The sequence below is a fragment of the Meriones unguiculatus genome, chromosome 2 (assembly GCF_030254825.1).
Source record: "Meriones unguiculatus strain TT.TT164.6M chromosome 2, Bangor_MerUng_6.1, whole genome shotgun sequence".
NCBI lineage: Eukaryota > Metazoa > Chordata > Mammalia > Rodentia > Muridae > Meriones > Meriones unguiculatus.
In genome coordinates, this window is record NC_083350.1 from 15,304,197 (window position 1) to 15,320,198 (window position 16,002).

At 46.8% G+C, this 16,002-nt stretch overlaps 1 protein-coding gene across 3 annotated transcripts; it reads right to left on the reverse strand.

Annotated features, from left to right (window-relative positions):
- Window positions 1-249: 249 nt before the first annotated feature.
- Cxxc1 (CXXC finger protein 1) lies at window positions 250-5,615 on the reverse strand. 3 transcript variants are annotated; one of them, XM_021640797.2, is made up of 15 exons: window positions 5,290-5,615; window positions 4,489-4,607; window positions 4,290-4,390; window positions 3,776-4,011; window positions 3,478-3,687; window positions 3,066-3,092; window positions 2,746-2,988; window positions 2,474-2,593; window positions 2,136-2,320; window positions 1,765-1,972; window positions 1,578-1,688; window positions 1,411-1,460; window positions 1,162-1,258; window positions 783-935; window positions 250-700 (listed from the first exon to the last, which is right to left on the reverse strand). In XM_021640797.2, the coding sequence occupies exons 1-15, from the start codon at window positions 5,290-5,292 to the stop codon at window positions 554-556; spliced, it is 2,010 nt and encodes a 669-aa protein (XP_021496472.1). In that variant the 5' UTR covers window positions 5,293-5,615; the 3' UTR covers window positions 250-553. The 3 variants fall into 3 exon arrangements, with proteins under 3 accessions (XP_021496472.1, XP_021496473.1, XP_021496474.1); XM_021640798.2 differs by having other exon boundaries at window positions 2,486-2,593; window positions 5,290-5,557; XM_021640799.2 differs by lacking the exon at window positions 3,066-3,092 and having other exon boundaries at window positions 5,290-5,560.
- Between the last annotated feature and the right edge of the window lie 10,387 nt (window positions 5,616-16,002).

Consider the following 16,002-nt stretch of genomic DNA (forward strand, 5'->3'; position numbering starts at 1 on the left):
ATAGTATACCCCAATACAAGGTCTATGTGTCACACACACACACACATGTCCATCTGCTCACACATGCATGGCACATGTTCACAATGCTCACGGGATATCACCATACCAAGAGGCCTGAGTAGAGATCATTGGGCTTTCCTCAAATAGGTCATGCTCTCAAAGGCAAAGGGTGCATATGATGGGTCAGCTCAATCCTCCCAGCCTGCACATTTATCACAGCCCCTCCTGAGTATAGCTATACCTCCTCTATCTTGTCCAAGGGTTCAAAATTTTATTAACAAAACCTGTTTATTTAGGGGTAGGTATAGGCAAGGGTGAGTAAACTCCACAGTCTCACCCCAGTACTGAATAAGGAAACAGCGGGACAGACAGTAATGAAGGGAAATTGGAGACCCTTTGATAAGGGCAAATGGAAGCCAAAAAGAGGATGGCACAGGAATAAAACTACGGAGCGGTGGAAAAAAACAGATGAATGGAGGAACAGAAGGCTGGCGATGCAGGGCCACTCCCCTAAACTGGAAGGCAGGGTTGAGGGGCTCTGGGTGAGCGAAGCTCAGCGGTCAGCACTGGAGCGAAGGTCAGTAGTGAGTGGGTCATGCTGGATCGTTTGGTGCAGCATCAGGGCAAGTAATCCTGCTCTGTTGGTCATGGCTGTGCGGACATTACGCTCCTGCTCAAACAGCTCATCCAGCTTGTACCACTGCCAAGGAAGTGGAAGGAAGCATGAGAAGCAGCGCCTGGAGCCCGGACCGACTCTGCTCACACCCAGTATCAAAACCTACCACCCGAACACGCTCCAGGTCCACTTCTGCACGCCGGAGCTTCTCCCAGCAGTAATGGCGATTGCACTGGCGCTTGGGCAGGCGGCAGAAGTCCCCTGTGAGCTCAAAGACATCGCGTACAAGTGGACACCCACAGACCTCATCAGCTGGCACCTGCAGGGACACCACACGTAGGGGTGATGAGGTGAGAGAAGGAATGGAGAATCTGAAGGAGAGTGAAAAGGAGACAAAAGGGTAAGTATTGGAGATTAAAAGGAAAGGGAGGAAACGGAAGTTGACAGGAAAAAGAGAAGGAAGAAAGAAGGGAGAAAAGGAACGGACGGACGTGAGACATGAGGCAGGGTAGGGCAGGATGCAGGTAATTGAAGGAAAGCCTTACCTTGGGGTCCCGTGAGTGCTCAGGACATAGCACCTGGAGCCGCTTACAGTATGTTTTGCTCTGGGGGTTGTAGACATCACAGAAGAGTCGGGTAGCCCTGGTAGAGGTTTATCGGAGGGCAGCCTTGAGTAGCTCCTTGGCCACTTCAAAAGCCCATACCCATTTCCAGCCCCAGTTCCACACATAACTCCATTTCTAACCCCACCCTTAACCCCCCTTCTCATAACTCCACTTGGCACGGTTACTCACCCTTCAATGCGTGTGGGGTACATGGACCCAAAGGATGTCTGGCTCTCATACTGGAAGGATGAGCACAAATAAAAAGACTTTGGGTGCCCTCTCAAGATACCACCCAAGCAACAAATCTGTCCCACTGCTACCCTATACTATACACTCCCTTAGGACGCGCCCCTGACCTTTGCATAGCAGCGCTCCATGTGGCGCAAGGCCACTCGTGGGTTGATGGGATGCCCACACGAGACACAGAAGATCTGCAGATCCGTGTCATCGCTGTCATTCTCATTGTTCTGCAGAGGTTGAAAGGAATGATGAGGCCAGGCAAGACAAGGCCCTGGGTCCCAACCAGCTCTACCACTTTTTTACCTCCTCATCCTCACGCACAGCCTGCTGCTTAGCTCGAAGAATGATGGCCTCAAGCTCATGGAATCTGCGTTCCATTTCTTGGAGGCGTGTACGGGCGCTCTGCTGCTCCCGGCGGATCCGTTCAAGGAGCTTCTTGCCGTGCTCTTCAGCAATGCAGGGGCTTTGCTGCCACTGCTGGATGCGCTGGGGGAGGATCTCATAGATGCGGCTGCAGGAAGACAGTGAAGTACAGGCAGAGAAGCAGCAACAGTAGTCAGTGGGGAGATCGAGGGACAGTGAACAGACAGCTGATGAAAAGACGCAAGGGGGAGGTGAACGGGAGGGGGCATGGACAGACTGTGACTTCCTTCAGTGCCCCAGGAAAGACTTACTTGGCTGCCAGCTTCATGCCACAGTCGTCTGAACAATACTTGGAGCCAGGCTGGGCAGCACGCACACAGCCAGGCCCCAGGCACTGTGGCAGCGATGCAGGGTCTTTGGCATCAGCCCTCTCCGGATGTTTCCACTTGTCTTTATGTTTCTGCTTCTGTCGATGCCGTTTATATCTCTCCTCCTTCTAAGGGGCAAGACAGGTCGTGTCAAGGTGCAACAGAGGTCAGCCTCAGACCTTGTCTGCCTCTCCACTGCAGCCTTTTGGCTCTTTCCCCAATTAGGCCTTGACTTCTCCCTCTCCCTCCCTGTCCCGTCCTCTTCCTTTAGCACCATTTACCCTCTCCATCACCTTCTTCTCAGACTTCTTCTCCCGACGCTTCACATGCTTCACTTTTACTGCCCGCTTCCTCAGCGCAGGGTCCAGGAATGGGGACTCTTCTGCATCACTCATCCAGGGCTGCAAGCAGGGCAGGCACTGACCTACCTGGCTGACTCATTTCCCAAAGCCGCCATTGCACCCTCGGCCTCCTCCTTCCCACTCTGTAACTTCACCTTCTCCCCTCCTCCCCCCACCCCCAATCCCACCAACAGGATGATCCTGTTACTCACTAGGCCTTGATCATCAAAGGCCCCAGCACAGAAGTCCTGGTACAGATCAGGGTCCAATGCTAGGTCCTCATCGGAGAGTGGCTCGGGGGTTGCTGTAGCCTCTGGTGGCTCCTTAACCACTGATGACAACGCTGTCCCCTCATCTTCACGGATGCGCCCCAGCTTCTGGGATGGCTGTGGCTGTTGAGTGGGTGGTGGCCGGCGGGGCCTTGGCAGGGCCTCTGAGGGCGTCACCGGCGAGAGCTGCGGGGCAGAATCTCAGGACTGGCCCTGGCCGCCCTGCCCGCATGCCCTGCCCCGCCCTGGGGGCCTGGACTCACCGAGGAAGGGAAGTACTTGTACGATTCCTGTGCGCAGGAGGAAGGCCTAGGTCAGCCCCAGGAAAATGGAGGGGTCACCCTGCTCTAGCCCCAACTACTCATCTTTGCTTTGCCTGCTCTCTTCATCCCTCCCCTCACCATACAGATACGCTCAGTCCTACCTGTTGTGGCCTGGCAGACCTGACCAGCTAGAAATATATGGTCCTTCCCAGGCTAGTAGGATTCTACTGGCAGCTAGTGTTACTGTGTCACGTGGGACTCATCTGAACATGCTGGGCCCCCTTCTACCTGTTTGGACATAATCAGGCTCCACCCCCACCTGCAATTTCTCACTTGCAGCTCAAGCAGCCCTACTTGGGCCTCCCCTGCCATGTTTTCCCATCTGAGCTTGCCCATCTCTGCCCATGCTCACCCGTGCCCGAAGCTGACACTGTCGAAGCCGGCACTTCTGTCGGATCTTGTTGGGGCCCCCAAACTTCTTCATGTCGCGGCAGAAGTCACAGTGGCCACAGTCCTCCGTGCGCCGGCATGCCTCACATTCACCACACATTCGGGCTGAGCGTTTGATTTGTTGTTGTTGCTGCTGCTGCTGCTGGTGGTGCTGGTGCTGGTGCTGGTGATGCTATGAGACATGGTACAGGGTAGAGATCAGGAACCCAAATGAGGCCCAAAGCAGAACTTCACCCACACCGACAACCGCAGCCACTCACCTGGTTAGGTGTGGCCACGAGGGGCTGTGGAGAAGATTTGTGGGGCGAAGCAGAGCCCCGAGCAAGCACGGCCCCAACCCCTGTCCCTGACCCTGCCCGGCGCTGCAGTTCTGGATCTGAAGCAGGCCTCTTGCGCCCTCCTCCCTCATCCCGGGGCTCACTGCCGTCCCGCTCACTGCCGTCCCTCTCCCGGGACTTTTTGTGGCGATAACGGATCTCCAGCTTCGGGTCCTTCTCTGTGAGGCAAAGAGTGGGAACAAGGTGGGTTTGTAGGAGGGATCTGAATGATCCCAGGATCTCTTTCTCTCTTCCTGTCCCACCTACTTGTCTGGCTCACACTACAGGAGAGAGCTGCCCCTTCTTTTGGATCCTCCATTGCTGCTCACATTGGAGCTGGCATTCCAATTCACCACAGACCACACAGGATACCATGATTACCCACAATCCCTCCCATAATGGCTCCTCTTCATCTCTTGGAGCCCACTTGCCTTCCCTGCCCACTCACAGGCCTCACCTCGGCATTCCCGACAGTACCATTCCCGGATGGCCTTGGCCATCTTCTCAGTGATCCGGATGCAGTCCCCATGGAACCACTCATTGCAGTTGTCACACCCACTGCACATGATGGAGCAAGCGGTAGAGTCGTGAGGGGTATGCTTCACCAGCGCCCCCCAACCCTGCCAGGCAGCAGCCCACCCTCCTCCCCAGCTCACATCATGAAGCAATTGATGTCCGGCTTGCGGCAGATGCAGTAGATGGGAGCGTTCTCCCCATTCTCAGACTTGCTGTCCTCCCCAGCATCTGGAGGCTCCAGGTCTGAGCCATCGCCTTCCTGCGAGACCCGCCCCCACGATGGCTCCTTAATTCTCACTTACAGCTCCACCGATGGCTCACCACACATTCCAACTGCGTCTTTGAACTTCCCCTCCCAGCTTCCCACTAGCCTTTCCATCACTGTTTGCCCACACCCTCATCACTCAACCCTGGGCCTCATTACTTCGCTTAGACTTCTCCATCACTCTGCCCCAGACCTGCCAGCATACACCGTACTGTCGAACACCCTGTCACTCTAACTGCTCATCATGTACAATCACCACTTGAAGAGTTCTGCACGGATACCACTTAATGATTCCTGCTGTCGTCCCATCCTGGCTTGCCACAAGTGTCTATAACTTAGCTCATGGGCCCCACCCCCAATGACGGTTCTCCAAAGCCTGTACAAATACACTCATGGCCAAGGAAGTCCTTATCTCTCTGACCAAGGAACCTCACATGAAGCTTTCCCACGAAACTGCCATCTGGAGTCCCCACTGAACTTCTACTATAGACCCCCCCAACAACGGTTCATCAAAGAACTCACAGACGGCTCACCGCAAACACATCACACACCTTTACCCATCGGCCCAGAGACTCCGCATACAGCTCACCAGAAAACCCCGTGCGCCTGCCAACAGGCAGCGGTTGCCAGCCTCACCGACCTCTGCCTCCGAACCCGGTTCCGACCGGGTACTCACCATAACTCCGCTCGCACAGCAGCCGCTCCGGACCCCAGGCAGCAACCCGCGCACCCGGACAAGCCCCTCGGCAGCGTCCGCGGCGGTGGCGAAGGCGCCCGCAACTACTTCCGCTACTGGTCCCGCCTCCGCGGCACCGAACTGGTACTCTTCACGCCCAGTGCGACGGCTTAGCAGCAAACAAATAGGTCGCCCACCTAGAGCCGCGAATGTCTCCCAGGAGCCGCCATCTTGACCATCGAGTCCGTAAGGTAGCGGAGACCATACGTTCCGGGAAATATGGCCGCTCCCAAAAGGCAGGGCCTCCGAGCGCGCCGCCACCTTAGTCAGTCAAATCCGTACGGTGGCCGCCAGAGGGCAATATGGCCGCACTTGCTTCGCGATTGCGACGCCGATGTTTTGCGTCATTTGGAGGACGCCGTACGTTCCTAGGCAACAAAGGGTAGCTTCCGATCACCGCTTCGAAAAGTCATCGCCATCTTGATAATTGACTCCGTACACTGCCCGCTGCTGTCACAGACAGAGTGATCGTGTTATTGGCTAGGCGTGTCTCATTCATTTCTCCATCCAATCATTTACCCTTCGAAGCTTATCAGTAGGATGCCAGGCTTCCACAGAGGAAATAAATGTACCCGCCCTAGTTGTTTCTCCACTTTTTACCCATCTCCCCTTCGTGATTTTCAGCTAGATCTGGCTCAATTTTGCTTTTATTTGTTTTATTTTTATCATTTTTTTTCTTTTTCTTTTTTGGACAAACTCACAGAGATCCACCTACCTTGAGAGGTCCAAAGTTTAAAATTAGAGTCTTAGGGCAGCATGACTGAGGTCCTGGATAAAAGTTTAGACAAAAGACGGGGTTAATTGAGACATGTCCAGCCCGCTGCAGGGAGTAATCAGGCTCGCCATTTCCTGCACTTCAGAGAGATCATTTCCTGGCAACTCACCCAGATGGCCCCTAGCTTGTGACCACAGAGTGCGCTGCTCTTCTTTCCTAGCAGCGGCTAATCAGCACATTCAAGGCATTGCTCATGATCAGATACCCTCCAGATGGCCAGGCCTGGACTTTTTATGATCTTGGCACCTAAAGTAGACCCCCTACTCAATTTTGTAAGGCAAAGGCTTGGAGCAACCCCACTTTTGGTTTTGCCATTTAAAAAAAAAAAAAAACCGTACCCTTAGACCTGGGGGGCGGGGGAATTCCTCTCCTGCTGTGCCATGGAGTTTTGTGTCCAAAGCTTGAGCTTGTATTGAATAAACCCTTGTATGTTTGCAGGGGAGTCGGTTCCTGGTCTTTGGGGATCTTAGGAACTGGGCAGAAGAACCTCTGCTTCTCAGGTGCTAGGATTAAAGTCATGCCATCACGTCTGACTAATTTGTTGTTGTTGTTGTTTTTGTTTGGTTTTAAACTTCTTAGGTGTGGTGGCACATGCTGGTAATACCAGCAATGGGGGTAGGGGGTGTGGGATGTTAGAGGATGCAAATTCATAAGGCCTGCCAGGACTACAATTGTTCAAGGCCAGCTTGAACAATTTTGTGTTTAAAAAAAAGAAAGGGGTAGGAATGGAAAAGGAGAAAAAAACAAAAGAAAAAAGTAAAGAAACTGGAGTGCTCGTGCATGCATGCATGCTCTCTCTCACACATACACACAGATGGGGTGAAAGGAGGAGGTAGAGGACAAATAAGGAGTTCTAGAGATAGCTCAGGGTTGCGGGGTAAGACATACTCGAAGAGCATATGAGTTCAGTTCCTAGCCCACACATCAGGCAGCAAACAGCACTCTGAAACTCCAGCTCCGGGGACTCTATATCCTCTTCTGGCCTCCAAAGGCACTGCCCACACATGACCATGACTACACACATACACTTAAAAAAATACAACATAGTAAATTTTTTTCGAGATAGACTTTCTTTTTCGAGACATGGTTATGAGACAGCCTTGGCTATGCTGCAGCTCGCTCTGCAGACCAGACTGGCTTCAGACTCACAGAGATCCAGGTGAGGCCTCTGCCTCCTGAGTGCTGGGATTAAAGGAATGTGTTACCACCTCTGCTTGGCAAAAATATAGTTCTTAAACTAACTTCAAATTTTACTTTAGTTCTATAAGCTGCACAATAACATAACAGCATTCTCTACACTTTATCCTTTTCTTTTTTGTAAGGCTTTTTGAGATAGAGTTTTTAGCACAGGTTGACTTTAAACTCCCACCTCTGTTGCGCATGGTAATCCCACCAGAGAACATACACAGACAGTCTTAAAGTGGAATAGAAATTATTCATTTACTGCCAGTGGCTGCATAAGGAGCTGTCCCAAATCATGTAGCCCCAAGCCTCACTGCTCTTGGTCTTTTAAGCACAAATACCATATCCTGGTTTGACACAATATAGTTAGCAGAAAGTAGAACTACAGAGGCCAAAAGCAAGGTTAGCAAACTTAGAGACATGCCCAGCCACACCCTGGGACAACTGACTTGGCCCTTGTTCCTGCTTTGGCAGGCATTGCTTCTCACTCCTGTTGGGTTTCAAGGCCTGAATGGTGCTTGTACCTTCCTGGCAGTTGTGCTAAGGTCTGGGGGCCTGCTACACCTGCAGTGCTGAGGTAACGGGCATGTGCTGCATGTTTGAGGATTGAATCCATAGATTCAGGCTTCCCACTCCAGGCAAACACCCTACCAACTGAACTGTGTCCTCAGATCCTCCACACAGAACTAGATAAAACTAAAGAGAAATGATCTGGACCTGCCTATCAAACCTGGAGCGCTTGGGTTGTTGGGAAAACTCAGGACCTCTGGAATTCTGCTCCTACCATGTAGTTAATTTTCATTTTCAACTAGCTTTGAAACTATTAGAGTAATGAATAACCAGGAGAATGCCTCCTTCTTGCTTACCATGGCATCTTTGCTGAACAAGGACCAGTTAAGGATGGAGGCTGCTCTTGATGACCAGTCAAATGGGAACAAAAAATTTCCTGTGCCTCTCTCTCTCTCTCTCTCTCTCTCTCTCTCTCTCTCTCTCTCTCTGTGTGTGTGTGTGTGTGTGTGTGTAAAATTAGATCTTTCATGGCCATATTGCTACTTAATCTGGGCGACTAAACTTGGGATGTGTCCAGGAGCTGTCCTTTCCGTGGGGCTGAGTGAACTTTTCTGCACTGCTGTGTGAGACCCTGACTTTTAGGCTGACAGAGGATTTTCAGATGACATTATAAATACAACTGTTATAAAGCAACAAATGTTAAAATAGCTTCAGGCTTATTCCTGACTGGGCAGTCCTCCTAGAGGTTGTGAGATTAAAGTAAAAATGATAAAAGGAAAACCTGAAGAAACTTTTTAGAATCACTTGCTTTTATTTATTTCCTGTAACTACCAATTTTATCTTATAGATCACTATGGCTAAGCATATATATGTGTGTGTGTGTATGTATGTATGTATGTATATATATATATATATATATGTATTTACTTTACATCCTATATATGTGTCTGCATCATTCATATATATGGCTTTCTACATAGCCCTGGTTGTCCTGGAATGCACTGTGTAGACCAGGCTGCCTTTAAACTCACAAACCCTTCTTCTGAATGCTAGAATTAAAGGCATGTATCACTTCATAAAATTAATAAAGCAACATCTTTTAAAATTTAACCCAGCTACTTTCCAAATAATTAACACAGAGATACTATGCTTTATCTAATTGGCTTAAATGCACAACAACTGGGAATTAATATACAATTCTAATCCTCTAAACTAATCTAGCCATGTACCAGACAAGATCCCCACAATACTTGCATTTATGGCCTTCTATGTTCCAGCTGTCCACCATGGTGTCCTCTCTGCTCTTCTCCTCCTGCCTGAATCCCTCTCTCCTGTTTGTCTCCTTCCATCACTGGAATTGGAAGTCTCACCCTATTCTCTCTATTGCCCAGTTACTGGCTGGACAGCTTCTTATTAGCAAGACAAAGAATAAATGATCAACAATGTTTACAAAAAATTTAGACAGGAGATTTTTTAAAATATGCATTACAATTCCATGTCCAGATTGAAACCAGATAGTGGGATAGAAAAATCGGCATTTGAATAATACAAGGGTAAACTTTACACAGTGCTTAATAACATTAGGTCAACATGTTGTTATGAAAAAAATCCCATCATTCAATTTTACCAATAAAGACTACTAGCCGAGAGAGGCAGAGAAAGCACCCAGATGATCTTCCTGTTAGCCTGACATCCCAGAAGAAAAGAAGCCTTTCTACTCAGCTTACATTCCAGAAGGAAAAAGCCAAAAGCTCTTTCTTCTTCTCCACACTGTCTTAAATACCATTCTCTTAATGTTCTTCATTTTTGTTCAATACCTGTCAACTAGTTTCTTGCTACAACTCTTGACCTAGGGTTAACTTTATTTAACCCTGTTTATAGAAAGCTTTGGGTTTAAAAGTCTGTGCTAGGGTTGAGACAAAAACCACAAGTACTTGTTTATAATAAACAGAAAGCTCTAGGATCAATGATTGAGCCATACCACAATTAAAAATAGGTTTTCATGGTTCACAATATCAGGATTCACAATGGGGTCAAACATCCTGCAACACCAACAACTGCCGACATAACCAATGTATCCTGGTATAGATAATCTCTAGTGTATAGATCACCATGACAATGATCATGCTCACTTGTTTTTTTTGTTTTTTGTTTTTTTTTTAATCAATGGAGGACACTTCATACATCTTAAACCAGAAGATGTGCCAAAGAGATGACTCAGCTAATAAAAGCAGTAATTGTACAAGCATTGATGACCCAAGCTTGAAAATCTGATAGGAAAAAAAAAAAAGCCAGATCCAGTGACACACTGTTATATGGGGCCAACCAGAGGAGACCGTTCAAACAGAATCTGTGGTCAATTGAAAATATTTATTCTAGCTGACTGGGATTACACTCAGTTATTTGAGACTGAAGTGTAGCACCCAGCATTTAGAGTAAGAGGCTTTTGAAGACAAAACCTACATCCTGTTATCTCACTTGGCAGCTTCAGGGTGAGGTTTTACACAAGCAAGCAGTTTAGCAGAAGTAAAGATGAGCAGTTAACTTCAGGGACAAGTTTGCACAAGGAAGCTGTTTAACAGAAGCTAAGATAAATTAGCTGGGATATCTTGACCTCAGGTCCTAGAATAGAATTTGGTGATTTTCCATGGGGCTTTTCACCAAGGAGATCTGAATTGGAAGCTTTGGGGTCTTTGTATGTTATGTAAATGTGCTTCTGTTTTAATCCCAAGTGTGGGATTTTAGTTGGGCTATAGTTTGTCCACACCTGTTCATTGTCATGTTCCAGGTGTGATCTTTGCCAGCTGGTAATGACCTTCCATGTGCTACATGAAGAGGGGTGTGGCCTAGGATTCTGAGTTATAAATATGAGACCTAGAAAGAGACAGTGTGGAGTTCCGTGTGATGCTCTGGAGGTGGCATTCTGTATGGTGTTCAGAGTTGGAGTGTGGCATGGAGCAGTTTGGAGAGATCAGGGATAGTGTGGTGGCTTGAAGCAGACTGATAAAAAGAAATGCTTCAGGGCACAGCAGCACGGAGGAGCCTGGTAGCTATTGGTATAGAGTACTAAAAGACCTACTTGACCCTAAAAACTGGGAGAAGTAAAGGAGTCTGGGCTGCCTCTACCCAATAACCTTTTCTTTCTCATACTTAAGGTTGGGGGGTTGGTGGAAGGGAAGTAGAGATCTAAACACCCCAAATAAAGGAGAGTTTTTAAAAAGACCACTACAGGTGGCTTTCGGCTACAGAAACCAAATTCTAGTCAAACTTAAAATGGTCTCAGAAAGAATACAAGATGAAGGAACTTCTGCACTGTCTTACCTTATCACAGCACATCTTAAAAACAAACAAACATTTTGCATGCAATATATTTTGAGCATGTATCCCTTCCCCCAACTCCAACTCCAATCCCAGAAGCTCCCAACCCAACTTAGTGACCTCCCTCTCTCCTTCCCAGTCTCTATTTCTCTCCCCTCACTCTTTCTCTCAAAAAAGCAAGATATTATTTGGTCCAAAGAAGGTCGAAAATAACAGTGCTTGTGACAATATCCTAAACAGAAAAATTCTGATGGCTAGATAGAAGGGTTGTTATTAGGAAAACAGACACCTAAACTCAGCATTTCCTGGGAATCTCAAAAGGCAAGTCTCTTTTCGTCAGGAAAGCCCTGACTTCCCTTATCCATTTCAAAAGGTCAACAGCCATAGGCAAAGAAATCTAGTTTTTAATTAATCTAAACAGTCTGCTTCAGCTCAAAGATTGCTGCCCTGCTGACTGTCATATAAAATCTGCTTGCTTTCTTGCCAGGCTTCTCTTCTACTCTTTGAGGCAGCAGTTTGTTCTTCCAATCCACTTTTTTTTCTACCCATGGAGTGGTTTAGTTAGGTGCTTTTACTGTTCCCTCTCTTACAGATGTGACAGATGTGCTACAGTTACAACTAAATTGAATCCTGCAGTAAATATATTTCCACATTTATGCTGCGGGTAGTAAAGATGATGATTTTAATGGGAAAAAAATCATATCTTCAGCTCAAGATCAGGGTGTTATGACAAACAAAAGCAAGGCTATTTTCTAAAAGGAAAGATCATCTTTGACAGAAATAAGAACTTTCTTCTATAACTGAAGTTTTGGATTCGTTGTAAACTCAAGTATGTTATTTAAATATGTTCTTGTTTTAATCCCAAGTGTGGGGTTTTTAGTTGGGCTTTAGTTTATCCACAGCTGATAACTGTCTCCTGCAGAGCGTGACCTTTCATAAAGGCCTACATGCCTCGTGTGGAATGGAGAGGAGCATGGTCTAGGGCTCTGAGGGTATAACTGTGAGAGCCCAGAAAGAGAAGGTGTGGCAGGCAGTGGTGGAGCATGGCAAGTCACAGTTTGGAGAGACCAGAGACAGATAATAGGGAGGTTTGGAGCAGAAAGTCGAAGAAAACTGCCTTGGTGCGCAGCAGCTTGGAGGAAACTGCTTGGTCCATCTGCTGTTGATGGAGATTGGGATAGCCCTAAAATAACTTATTGACCCTAAATAGGTGGAGGAGTAAAGGGGCCTGCACCCTTTCTCCCCACTAAACTTCTCTCTCTACCTAGGGTTAAAGGGCTTGTAGAAGGGAGATGAAGATGTAAATAGCCCCAAATAAGTTAGAGTTTAAAAATAAGCATGTAGCACTTGGTTTTAAATTTCTACTTTATTTGGAGTGTTTAAGCCTCAATCTTACTTCCAACCTCCAACCCTATGTAGGCGAGAGAGGTTAGGGGAGAGAGGACCCCTTTATGTCTCCTGGCTGTTTAGGGTCGATTGGTTCCTTTAGGGCTATACCAATCTCCATCAACAGCAAACACAGCCAGCAGTCTTTTTAGCCGCTGCTCCCTGAAGCCTTTCTTTCCATCTGTCTGCTCCAAACTGCCACACTGTCCATCTCTTGTCTCTCCAAATTGCTACAGGCCATACACCAATAGCACACACCACCCTTTCTTTTTCTGGGCTCTCAGTTTATATCCTCTGAGCCCTAGACCACACCCTTCTCTGTTCCTCACATGAATGTCCTTCACCAGCTGGCAAAAGCCATGCTCTGAAGGAGACATTTAACACGTGTGGACAAACTGTAGCCCAACTAAAATCCCACATTTGGGAATAAAACAAAAATATATTTACATAACATTACTAACTTTACAAAGAAACCAAAACTTCCATTACATGATTGCTACATCCTTTTCTAGAGGGATGTGGAAAGGTTATGAAACATTTATTTGAAACACTAATGGAGCTAGATAACCCAGCTCCACTGTAGTGGCTTTGTTGTTGTTGTTGTTTTAATTGCTCCTTCAGCACAGTGTGAGGTTCTAATGAAGACTAAAAGAGGGCTACACCAAATAAGACCTAGTATGATTCCAGCTGCTCTGATGAATACTTCCAGTCTTTATCAGGTCAGAGCAAACTAGTAGTAGCCCCAATATTCACTACCCATAAACTGGCCTGGTTGGGTCAGGCACGGACCCTCTCCCAACAGGTTTGGTTCAGGGACCCTGTTCTACACAAGACAGAAAAATAAAATCTCCTGAGAGGAGGGAATCTATCTGCTTTAAGCTTTTATGAACTGTAGAGAACTGTTTGTTTATCAGGCTGCTTTGTTGAGTTCTCAGTAAAAAATATGTTTTCATCCTGGTCATCATCTGGAGACAGGGATAGGCAGGAGGTTTTGATAAGTTCACTTCCTTTTGTTTGTGTGAGGATCACACAGACAGGTGGTCGAGGTAAACAAGTTTGACTTCTTGATGAACCCTTTCCTTGTATCGAGGTGCTTTGCTCTGACTACAAAAAGGAATTGTGGAATAAACCAGGTGTGACAGTTTCTACTGGCAGCCTTCTCAAACTGATCTTGTTTGTAGTTTTTTGTTTTGTTTTGTTTTGTTGTAATTTTCTTTCAATCCTCACTCCCAACTCAGGAACTGTTCAACTCTGCTGGCAGGCTCTGGCAATAAACCCTATAAAACCTACTTGTTTTCCCCTGATGGGCTTCTGTTCCCTACCCTCATGAGATAGCTTGTTTGTTCCCCAATAAACCTGTTTCCTACCTGTGGAGTGGTCTTTTTTAGTGAATTCACTGAACTCCCTTACAGTACTCATCTTGGTGGCTCACAACAATTTGTAACTACAGCTCCACAGGAGTAGTTGTTTGAAATGAGAATGGCTCCCATAGGCTCATATATTTGAATGCTTAGTCACCAAGGACCGTGGCACTATTTGAAAGGATTAGAAGGTGTGACTTTGTTAGAGGAAATGAGTCACTGTGGGTGAGTTCTGAGGTTTGCAAAATCCCATTCCAAGCGGAGTCTCTAGATTCATGATGCCTGCATACCCAAATGTAGAACTCTCAAATAACATGTCTGCTTGTATGTTGCCATTCTTCCAGCTATGAAGATAATGGACTAAACCTCTGAAACTATAAGCATTACCAATTAATTGCTTTATTTTATTTTTTTATTTTTTTTAATTGCTTTATTTTAAAAGAGTTGCTGATGGTGTCTTCTTGCAGCAACAGAATACTAACTGAGTCAGGCTATGACATCCTCTTCTGATCTTTTCAGGCACCTGGAGTCACATGAACATACCCAACACAGACACATACATACAAAAATAGTTTTTAAATAATAAAGAATAAAAGCATTACATTGAGTTTTGGTATAGATTGCTTTGACTTCAGATAACTTAGTCTGTTAGAATTTTTAATAGCTATTCTTGGTTGTCTATTGTTATAAAAGATGAAAACACCAACTGTTCTATTTTACCATTGAAGACTTAGGAGCCAGATGCTGGAGTGAAAAATCTAGTAGCTCAGAGAGGCAGAGAACGTACCCAGCTGATCTTCCTACTCAGCTCACATCTCAGAAGAAAAAGGCCTTCGAGCTCAGCCAACAGCCCAGGAAGAGGAAGCCAAAAGCTCAAGGCCAAAGAGCTGAAGAGCCCAAGTGCCCTTCCCCTTCTCCTTCCCCTTCCCATCCCCTCCATGCCCACATCAGCCGTCAGCCTCTCCTCCTGTTTCAGATACTCTATCAAGAGAAGACACTGAGGACACGGTTCCTGCATCCTCCACCTTGTTATACGCTCCAACCCTGTGTTATTTCACCTTTTGCTCTTCTATACCCAGTAGCTGTGGGGGACTATAAAAATTACTAAAAATGTGTCTATATTGTGAAAAAATGCTATTGGACTACCTGTATTGATTCTATCGTGAGCTCTAATATTTCTCTCTTTGTACTTCAGCCACCTTCTGTTTTGCTGCCTGTTAAACTCTCACAACCTTGGTATGAGGATTCTGCTTTGCATGGATTGGCATCGGTTACTAATGCTCTCCCACAGCCAAAGAAATGAATTGCGGAAATTATTCTAGGTACTGGGATCTATGTCAGCCTCATGCACTCCCGTGCAACTGGTGCACATTGCTCATCACGTAAATTCCTTATCTCAAAATGTTTCCTTGACATTGATTATTCAAAAAATAACTGGCCCCCAGTTGCCAGGAGCTATCAGCGCTGGCCCCCAAGTCTCCAACTCTGTGCACACCTCCTCAGTCTCCTCTGACCTGTCAAAGCTGAGCTTTGATGCCAGGCCTTCTGTCTGCCTAGTAAATTGCGCCAGGCTCCAGTTCCTAGCTTTACCCACTGTTTACCAGCCTCTGCTCAAATGTTTGGCTTGCTGCCACAGCGGTTCTTAAAAGGGCCTTGTCTGGCTTACTGGCCCAGATTCCATGTCTGGAATTCTTGGCTTACTGCTTGAATCTTGTGTTTTAAGCTTGGATATTTTGGTAAGTTTGTATTACATGCCTATCACAACGGGCACCACTTGTAAATGTATGTTTTCCTGTCCCATCCCAGCTCCTGAAATAATGACTCCAAGGCTTAAATATATTTACAAAATCCTAGACCAATATAGCTAGGATGTTCCATTAATTGCTCATGACGAATACCCCATTTATTCTATTCTTAGAACTGCCACATGGCTGCTTACCATAGCTCAGTTTCATAAGTTCATCTTCTTCAGAATCCTGGGGTGAATCCCTCACCTCTGACTATCTCCCAGAGTTGCCCTCCCTGTCTCTCTTCCGCCCCCACAGGACTCTCCTCTTCTTATTATTTCCGGTCTCAGCTAACAGGCCATTAGCTTTTTATTAACAGGTGTTGCTTCCATAC

What these genes read in the sequence shown, in the direction of transcription:
- Cxxc1 (XM_021640797.2), bottom strand. An exon ending in AGTGTCAGCTTCGGGCACGG is followed by an intron (nt 3,093 to 3,477) that starts GTGAGCATGGGC and finishes TCCTGCGCACAG; the next exon opens with GAATCGTACAAGTACTTCCC. An exon ending in ACCTGGAGCGTGTTCGGGTG is followed by an intron (nt 701 to 782) that starts GTAGGTTTTGAT and finishes CTTCCTTGGCAG; the next exon opens with TGGTACAAGCTGGATGAGCT.